At 43.4% G+C, this 10,299-nt stretch overlaps 1 protein-coding gene across 17 annotated transcripts in view; it reads left to right on the top strand.

Moving 5' to 3' along the window:
• Positions 1 to 387: 387 nt before the first annotated feature.
• The window catches only part of ANK2 (ankyrin 2), a 185,088-nt gene continuing 175,176 nt past the window's right edge, over positions 388 to 10,299 (top strand). For 8 of the 17 annotated variants that reach the window (XM_030272114.4, XM_030272110.4, XM_072928871.1 and 5 more), the window contains exon 1: positions 392 to 565. In XM_030272114.4, coding sequence (XP_030127974.4) covers positions 485 to 565 — 81 coding nt within the window. In that variant the 5' untranslated portion in view covers positions 392 to 484. Of the gene's footprint in view, positions 566 to 10,299 lie in introns of all 17 variants that reach the window. The other 9 variants (XM_072928854.1, XM_041716032.2, XM_072928848.1 and 6 more) reach the window with 3 other exon arrangements.

The raw sequence follows: 10,299 nt of genomic DNA, 5'->3' as shown, positions 1-10,299 counted from the left end.
TTTTAGTAGTACAAACTAACGCCTTGTGTGCTGTGCCTATCATGCTGCCATTGTCTGCTTTGGTAGTAAGAGTAAATCATCTCTTGGATGTTACAGTTGTGGTAGAATACCTCACGTGAATGGGTTTGGGATCAAGGAAGGTGTGTGAGCAGGGACGAGATCCCTGGAAGTGTCCAAGGCCAGACGGGGCAGGTGGTCCTAATCTAGTGAAGGGTGTCCCTGCCCGTGACAGGGGGCTGGAACCAGGAGATGAGCTTTGAGAGTCTTTTCCAACCCCAGCCACTGGGTGATTTCTCCCCCGGCTCATCACCCCCTGCCCGTGCGCGCCGTCCCCGCCCGTCCCCGCCCCGCCGCCGCCACCACGGCAACGCCGCCGCTGTCGCTGCGCCCGCCCCCGGCCCTGCCCCGGCGGTGCCACCCTCGGCTGGGGCTGGGCTCGGAGCCTGCATGGCACGGCACGGCACCGGCAGTGCCGCTCGCTAGCATGAACGAGGAGGCGGCCCAGAAGAGCGACAGCGGCGAGAAGTGCAACGGCGGCAGCCAGCGGAGGAAGAGACCCAAGAAGGTGGGAGCGGGACCGGGAGCGGTGCTTGGGGTCGTGGAGCCCGGGGGGATGCTCCCGCCCTGCCTCCGCGAGCAGGGGTCTCTCCCCATCTGTTTGCGTTGCGATAACCGAGGCGGATGGCTGAGCCGCGGCGGTTTTCTGTATTTTTTTGTTCTGTTGAAGTTGGTGTCGTTCGGTGGTGGATGCTGCTCAGCGCAGGTTTCCCTCGGCTGCCGTTTAAGAGAGCGGGTGGTTTGTTTTGACAGAAGGTGGTATTGGCTCCTGTGCTGCCACACATCTCTTTTCCTTCGAGCTAGAGAGGTGGCGGTTTATAAACCTTTGGTTTATTTTTCTGGGGATGTTTTTTAAGGTCATATTATAAACAGTCGCAGAGAGTTCCATTGCTGGCTATTGTATCATCTGCAGTAATTTGGTGATGCTAGTGACAAATACCTGGGTAAAAATGTGAATTCGTCCAGCCACACCCAGTTCCCAGGGTACTTTCTATGTGTATCTAGTCTCTCTTGTCACAAACCGCTGATTTTCAAGGTATAGCCTGCCATGCCCGCTGCTTCAACCCCAGGCTTGAGGTAATCTCTTTTTAATGGCTTTATGGCTTTAATTGCAGGCATCTATTTATTTCTGTTTGGGCTTTCTCTCCCCTTTAGAAGGAGAGATGTCTGTGGTACTGCATAATTATGACATAAACGGGTTTACCCTTATTCTCCCCTCCCCTTCTTTTATGTCAATTGCTATAACCTGAGTTACCACACTGAAATGTGGGGGGCTGGTTGCAGGATGAAGAATTATTATTTAATCCATACACAGCATACACTGATGAATTCTTCCATCCCTCATTTTGCATCGAATTTGCATTTTAACCAACACTGTACACGAGCAAGACAAATTGTTACAGATTGTAATAGCACACAGACATGAGTTTGGGGACTTCTGCATGGGCTTGGACCTGGTGAAGGAAAGCTCTTTTGCAATAGGTGACACTGTTAGGCCCCTTTTTATTACAGAGGGAAGATTCTGTACCTGTAACCACAAGGGAATGAGGGAATCCAGTCTAAACGAGAATTTGAACAGAAACATCCTCACCCTACCCCATTGTGTTTGGAATATCACCTGGATCCCTACACAGTGGGAGATTTTATATAGCATCTTGGCCTTATATTTAAGCAGAATCTAGTAGGAAAGAGGATATCTACTTTGACTCACCTCTGAATTTGAAAGGTGTATTTGTGGGGATATGGAAATCCATAAAAGGAAGCAAGAATTAAAGATGAAGTGCATATCCAATGTTTTAATTGAACTGTTGGGTTATCTGGAAACAATATCATATTAAGAGAGAGGTTTTGAAGGTCTAAGGAGTCAAAGTGGGTGTTTGGATTGCTTCTTTTTTAATATCTGTGTTTGTGCTTTCTTTTTTTCCCATTGTTTTCCAAGTAAAGTAGCCCGCAGCCTTTCAAGGTTGCAACAACTGCCAAATGAATGCTTGGAAAGCATCTCTTAGATTGAGTTTCCATGTTCAGTCTTCCAACAGCTGATTCATCTTCATTTTTCAAAAGCATAATAAATGTTTGGGTATCTTCTTTTACAACTACCAGTCTTTTACAGCTAAAAAATATTAATGGGACATTTTCAGTTGACAAATATTAAGCAAAAATATTGTTAATACCTGAGTTTCGATACAGTAGGTGTTGGTGGCTGAGGTCTGGTTTTAGATAAGCTCTCACCAATCTTCACCCTTAGTGATTTCATGAGGAAATACAGCTGCCTTTGATATTTCTTTTGAAATTCTAAAAATTATTTTCTGAAAACCTCAAAATTGCTAACTTTCTTGATGAGGGAGCTAGACCCTGGAAAAACCAAGAGTACAAGAATTCCAGGTTGAATTCCTCTGTGTTTTGATGGGGCAGGCACAATTTATTTGGGGAAGAGAGATAAAAATGCCATGTGCAAGAGCTCCAAAATCCCAAGTAATGTAGCCTGTTTTCAGGTCCTGAACTACTTTTGCTGAACAAAGCTGCATTGCACCAGCCAATATGCCCTCTATCTGTTCTGCGGAAGCTGATCCCTTTTGTGTGTATAATTAAATATTAATTGAGCTAGATGAGTTTGATCTATGTATTGGTAGAGACAGAGCAGCTCTTCTCAGATACAGCTTTGGCTGGATCTTCTGTATTCCAGGAGGGTGTCCTAGCCAGGAAGCCAAGTACGACTTTCTCTAATTTTCAGCTGTGCCCCTTTTTTTTTTTTTTTTTTTTTTTTAAATGTGTGTACACTTTAAAATAAGAAGGCTCCAGTTTTGTCCTCATACAGGATAGGAAAAATCAAAATTTTTATAGAATGGGGAAATGCAGAGCCAAATTTAATCCTCGTGGTGATGGTTGTGGCTTTGTGTGCTCTTGTGGGCAAGTGGGCTGCCTTAAAAGGTTGGTTAATCCAATGGTAGGGTTGTGTCCAGTTTTCCTGTGGTATTTTACTTCTGTGATAACTGGGATATGATCAAATTTGTGCTGGACAAAAAGTCGTTTTTCACTCAACTCTAGTGTTGGAGAGCACAGGATGCAGTTGTGGACTGGTTCTGCGGCTGGTGTAACTCCATGGAGATTGGTGCTGAAGGGGTAATGCAGTGAGTGATCTGGAATTTGTAATATATTAGTGCTTTCCTTCTGTCTTTTACCAAGTCTGTTGCAAAGGGATCAAATACTAAATTCCCAGAATTCCTTCCAAGGATTTTTTTTTTTTTTTCATTCTATAGTGTTTCAGATGAAAACCAACTGCTGTTGGTCATCATGTGAAAAAGGAAGCATGTTCCTATATCTAGTACTGAAAGCACTGATGGCAAAGAGGCCTCAAGGAACCAGAAGTTCTTCCTAAACTTACAGGCTCTTCATAAACCATACTGTTGATGGATCACTGCAGAAATAATCCATTTTGGCTTGTTGCAGAATTCCAGTCTTGTTACTTGTATTGCTCATTCTTTAAGAAAAGTTAAAATCTTGGAATTAGACCCATAGTCAAAAAGACTTGGAGGAAGTTGTAATGTTGATTAAAGGAACAAAAATGAGATTTTCTTTTCTAACCTAAGCATAACCTTCTATTTTAAATAGAACTGGTTGCATTATGTGGAGTACTTCCAGTGAAAGCTGTATGCTTGTTAATGGAGTTGTTACAGTGTACAAGCTAATCCGTTTAATTAATTTCATTTACTTAAGACTTTTTATACTATGCATAAGGTAATTGAGACTCATTTTGGCATATGAGTGCCATGTTGGTCACTTGGGTTCAAGAACAAGAATCCAATGTACAAAAAACATGCAGAGAGGGATTGCCACAAGAGTGAGCCTGTCCTACGATGAATCCAGAGATTCTTTCTTCAGTGTGCTCAAGCAAAGGCAACCTGAGGGGAAAAGGAAATGAGGCTGCTCTGCAGCCTTCTAATAGGTTTGATCAGATAAAAAGCCAAGAGAAACTTAATTATGTATGAGATCTGATTTCTCTCGCGTATCACTGGACTGGATTCAACTCCTTTGAGGAGGTCCGTCTTGCTCCCATGTTTCTGTGCTTTCCTCTGTGTCATTTACAGTGTCATAATAATATTACACAGCAGTTTAATTGGTGGTAAATGTGGCTACTTGACTATTTTAAAATGCTTGTTTACCTAGTTATTTCACTCTTGCAACTACCAAATTTAGTGGACAATTGAACTCCATCAAAAGAAGGGTTTGAACCAGTGACCTCTCTTCTGAAATTGGTGTGGGAACTGGTAGGAGAGCAGTTCCAGTCCTCTGGGTGGTGTCTGCCTGTATTGCCCTCATTCCATGCTGGCCAGTTCCACCATGCCTTCTCTAGTTACTGCTCTTTGCCCCACTCTGCTGTGATTACTGGTGACAGAAAAATAGCTGTGGCAGCTGCTCTTGGCTGTGCTGTTTGGTGATCCAACCAGACCAAAACCAGAGTGTGACACCTGAGAGAGACCACATCATCTAGCTTTAGAAGAAAGAAGGTTTTCCTGCAGTCAACAAGCAGTAAATTGAACAGGCAGAAAAGACCTAATGAGAAAAGACATAGGCTTTTCTTTCTTTCAGCAGTAAATATCTAAAAGACTTTACCACAAAGGAAAAGCTGTAGTTTCAAGTTAGCTCAACTCACTGCTGTTCAATATTGCTAATTTTACTGGTAACACAGCTGCTGTAAGGCTGGAAGGTCTTATTCTTCTTTCAGCTGGGGGAGAGAACTGGAACTGCTTTGCTTTCAAAAGAGCTATAATCCAATTTACATTAAAGTAAACAGGCAGATATACAGTGTTAGAATTTGCTCTGTAAAGAAGAGCATACATAGAGAAAAAGATAAACTTGTTTTTAAGTCATGGACGGGTGTGTTAAAAGTCTTAAGGGTCAAACCAGTTGTATTCCTAAATGGCTGCCCTGTGCTTTAACATGGTTTGCACTATCGTGAATCTGATGCAACTCCTCTGCTACTCTTGCGTTATTGAAATCAGGATTTGCTTGTTCCCTTTGCCTTTTATTCCTATCACGAGTCTTCCAGCACATTTTGTGCCAGGTGTAAAACTAATATTGTAGCTGCAAATGCTTTGCTGTATTTAGCTCTAGTTGCTATGTGTGATGGTAGCAAACCAAAAATGATGTGTATTTCTCCCACTGTGGAAAAGAGTGTCCCACCTCTGTGTCCTAGGTTGCATCAGCAAATACTCTGTGCTCCCATCACAACAGCTCCATGGTGAGTGACACTCTGGAGAAATAATTTCTATTTACTTAGAGCAACAAGACAGGGAAAATAATGATGTGTGCTGGAGTTGAACATCTGAACTAGAGCATTTTGTGGTTTTGTGGTTGTTTTTTTAGCATCATTAAGTGTGTAAGACAGAGAGTGCACATGGTCTGAGCTCCATGACTGAGCCTGGCTTTTCTAGGTCTCTGTGTTCCAGTGCAACAGGGTCACTTCAACCATTACTGTGCTCTGCAGTATCGATGCAATGAGCAATGAACAAGTCTTAGGTCTAACACAACTACTTGGAAGGTTAAAGTTGTTAATTGTGGCCTTTAAAGATAACATATATTGTTTTTAAAATGTTCTTGTTTTTATAACAGAGTAATGGGAATCTGCAAAGGGATGGAGTTGTTGTAGTGTATTAGCAGATTTCTGCCAGTGCTACGTTTCACAGATTAAATCTGTGAAGATAACAAGGAGGAAATTATCTGGATCCGTGGTGACTGTTACAGGGAATGGTGTGGCTGGTTGAGCCTGCATCCGCCTGCTGCACATTCTGGGCTCCCAATTTATCATTCTCAGTTCTTGCTCATTTTCACCAATGTTTGGCAAACATCAAGTGAGTCAGAAAAGCCAAGTCCCTTTTTCCCCAGCCAGCTTCCTCTTCTCCCTGCAGGGTGCCTGGGGCCGTCAAGTATTGCACATATTGTATCACGCTCGCGCATCTCGCCGCCTTGTCACCCGTTCCTGTGGTGACAGGGGCTGAGCTGGGCTTAAAGCCGCCTGCCCTGCCTCTCTGGGGACATTTGGGCTGTGCTGGAGGCAGCCATGGGCTCCCTCTGCTTCCCTGCCCTCACATCATCCACTTCTCTTACGTGCCCATCCCTGTCAGAGCTGCCGTGTTTTTGTGGTGTTGTGTCCCTGTCTGCACTGGCCATGCTGTGTTGATGCTTTGGATGACATCTCTGGCTAGGGACATTTTTTCATGCTACAAATTGAGACTGACATATGCAGCACGTAGATATTTAGGTTAGACACTGGGAGCCCTGGAGCTCTGAAATCCAAGGAACAGAGGGAGGCAAAAAAAATACTAAGATGGCCAGAGGCCTTTCCATTCTCATTTATTTTCAGGAATTAATTATTTCAGAATCTTTTCTAGCTGATTAAGTAGGCTTCTTTTGTCTCAGTGACAGAAATTGCTGAGCTGAAAATTTGAACTTCCTGTCATTATGCCTCCACTGTGTAGGAATAATCCTGTATTTCTGTTTTCAGTAGAAATTTGCAGGACTGTTATTCATTCAGTGGGATCCTAGCAGCTTTTCATTCTCTCATTTATTTCCACTTCATTTCATTGTTCTCTGGCACCAAATATAGGAGGGGAAAAATATTTAAAAAGTAGATGGAGATAGACAAATGTTTAAGGCTCCCTCAGAGCAGTTGCTAAAATTGCATGAGAGAGATAGTGAATTACTTCAGGTCAGTTTTGAAAAAAAATCATAATTGAAAGGACATGTAACTGATTGTCAAATTCATCTTTCTCTATTTTAAATAGGAATTTGGAGGATGGAAAATGTAGTATTACATCTCTACCTTTGACACAAAAAAGGCAGTGTATCTTTCGGGCATTGCAAGTCATTTGATTGATTTTTCTTCTTCAAGCCTTCTTGAAATAAAAATGTTCCTTGGGCATGCAGCAGTTTAGGGAGAAAAAAGGTAGCCACCAACCCATATTATCTCACCTCTTCTGTTCTCCTTCCAGCTGGCTGCCCTTGGTTTACAAGCAGGTACACAATTTGTAACCTACTTCTGTTTTCTGTGGGTTTAGCTCACACACACACACACACCAATTTAGCCCATGAATGAAGTGCTCTCTGGGGAGTAGGATCAGCTCCGAAGGAAAGGATAGAGTAAATGGCAGTAATTGCAGTTGGAAATAATTTTCTAGGTTAAACAGTGTATAGGTTTCTGCCACAAGCTGAGTGGTTCAGAAGGGGTTGGTTGCTTTTATTTGTTTCATTCAGGCTTGGCTGCCATGCATTTATATTACACTGTAGTACTGGATCTCAGCAAGCAGAGCTTATGGATTTCAACTGGCAGCAGGGATGCACAGATTCCTGCAGCAGTACTGCTCCATGATCAATTAAATCTGCTGGTTGCTCCACTCCTTAGGGTTCCTTCATAAGGCAGGGTTTGAAGTGTGTGTCAGCCTAGTGGAGGCAGCAAAGAACATTGGTGATAGTTTTGAAGTATGTAGATGGAAGTGTGAACTGGTGTTTATAAACAATTTACAACCTTCTATAGGATAACAATTCTAAACCTTGTCTATCTCTTCCCGTATTGAAAATTGTGCTGCTTTCCTGTGTTCAGAAGGCTCTTCTAGTCCTTTTTAAAACATTTTAGATGTCTAATACATCTGGCAGCTTTCAGTATCGGAGAGCAGATGTCAATGTACAAATGTCAAGAAACAGTGGCACTTATTCATGCCCTGAGCCATTAGAAACCTCGTCTGCCTGTGCTGGAGGGGACATGGGTATGATCTAATCAGAAAATGAATGGGCATAAACACCAGGAGAAGGAGGCCCTGGGATGTGTGTGCACACTTGGGGGAGTGGTGTGGTGCTGTGTCCCAGCCTGTTTGTGTTTTTTTCCAGAGCATGGCAACGGAGCACAGTGGGCTCCAGTCTGTGCTGGATGCCAGCGTGGGTTTGGTACGGCCAGCGGGGCCCTGCCAGCTGCCTCAGCCGAGGAGCTGAGCTTTTGTTGCTGTACACCTCTGAGGGAGCAAAGAGGGGTGAGGATCAGAAACAGAAGCTCTGGAATGGGCACAGATTTTCCAATCAATCTGTGATTCATGCTCATTAGCTTTGAAACACTGAAGAAAGGCGCTTTATGAGCTGGCATTTCCATTTGTGCTTTAACTGCTTTGCCCAGGCTAAAGGCAGAATGATGACTGCAACAATCATGAAAACAAGGGGAAGAGAATGATGGAAATGTGTTCTGTGCCTTGGCTAAAGGTCACTGCCCTGGTTAGAGATCACAGCCCCTCACTCAGCCCTTGGATCTGCTGTTAGTCTCTTATTTGGTGTGAAATACAAATGGAAAGGGTCAAGTGTAGGGTAATTTTCTTTGCCAACTGTAGATGCAGTTTGTGGTAATTGGGAGTGGGGCTGGAGCCTCATCCTCAATTGGCTACAGCTGTGAAAAGCAGGTGAGCAGCATTGAAGGTAATGAGGCAGGGAGTGCCCAGGTGTGACTGACCAATGACCAAAGGGAGCAGAGGGCACAGGTGCCGTGCATGAACAGGAGGCTATAAAAGGTTGGGCTGAGGCAAAAGAACGAGCAGATGCTTGCAGCCTTGTGAAGAGTGTGATGTTGCTCTGTATGGGCAGATGCCTGAAGCCTTCTGAAATTGTCTGGTGATATTCCATGTGTTGTGGTCGTCTCAACTGCGACTTTTGCTGTGACAGGTAACGGGTGCCTTCAGAGGTGGGGGGGAAAGGTGTGAATATTCTTTCCGGTACTTTGTGTTCCCTACCTGAAAGACAAGTCAGGCTTTTGTTGTAGCATTCATTTCTAATAATCTCTTGTAATAGTGCAGGAGGTGTTTCCAAAGGTGACCACGGCCCTTGCAGAGCTTTCAGCCACTGCAGTTGTGTTTGGAGTTTGTGGCTTGTGGTTAATTATACGTGATGCTGTGTGTTCACCAATGCCTCTCTGCCCCCTACTCGTCAGCAGAACTGCTTCTTTCACAGCCACATCCTCAACAGAAGCAGCAGGCGCTGCCTTTCATTTGGAAAACAGCTGCCAGGAACTCATTATGCCCTAATGTTCACTTTAAGATTCAAGGTTGCTCCTTTGCAGAAGGAGCTTACGAGTGTGGCCCATTCCATATGTGGCTGACAGCAATTAGGGTAGTGATGTACAGCATGCCTTTCCTAGAAATCATTGTAAAGACCAGGTAATGCCTCTGAACAGAAATAATATGGTCTGGATTGCACTTAGCAGTTCTGTATATGGTATTCCAATTTCTTTCAGTCATTGAGGAAAAAAGTCCACCTGAAAATCCCTTTTGCACATTGTCGTTTCATCTCAATGGAACAAGATGCATTTAAAAAAACCCAAACCAAGCAATTACTGACTGAAAATGGTAAATGCAGTTAAAGAAATTCACCTTTTTGACATAAAGTGATGAAGATACAGTTACAAACTGGTTTAGTATGAGTTGGAGTAAGGGAAGCTTCATGTGTTGGATGTTGATGCTGGAGCCCATTGTTAAGGGATGATTCACATGGGAAGCCACATTTGAACTGGGGCCTTCTTTTCTCTTCTCCTATCTGTCCTCTTGGGAGGATTAATGTGATGATGAATTTTATTTTATTTTGTTTTTCTCAAAGGAGGGAACAAACAGTTAAGCTTTTACTGAAACTTTCTGAGAAAATGGATGTAGCTGATCTCCCCAAAAGAAAAGCTCTAATTAATACAAAGGAGACTGAATGCCTCAGATTCCATTCTTAAAGGCCTCCAAAATCTTACAGTTTCCAAAGGCGTAATGCAGCTGTGGCATCTGTAATTGTGTTTAGAAATAAGTTCTGAGGGTGATCGGGTTATGGGTTTGGGTCTTAGTGTTCCAAGCCTGAGGCCACAGTTAGACAAATGGTGTGAGGCAATGCTGCCACCAGGTGAATGTTCTTCCTGAGAAACGGAGTAAGAAATTGATCTGGGCTTGAGCTCCCCTCTTCTGCCCTGTACAGGACACAGGTTGGGAAGGGATGGAAATGAACAGCTGGGAGCTTAGAGAAGGTGAGGCTGATTTTTTTTGTGAGGGTTTCAGAGCTTGACTAGATCATGATGGGAGATGTTTTTTCACTATTATGTACTTAGAAAACCCCTTTATTGATACAGCTTGAAAAGCAGGTAATTTAGTGCTTTTTTTTCCCCCTGAAAATGTCTAAAATGTAATTTGCAGAAACATGAAATGAGAGTGTGATTTACATTGCTGTAGTGCTTGGTTT

The sequence above is a fragment of the Taeniopygia guttata genome, chromosome 4, assembly GCF_048771995.1.
Source record: "Taeniopygia guttata chromosome 4, bTaeGut7.mat, whole genome shotgun sequence".
In the NCBI taxonomy this organism is placed as follows: domain Eukaryota; kingdom Metazoa; phylum Chordata; class Aves; order Passeriformes; family Estrildidae; genus Taeniopygia; species Taeniopygia guttata.
The sequence above is the reverse complement of the archived record's forward strand: the minus strand, read 5'-3'. Positions and strand labels throughout refer to the sequence as shown.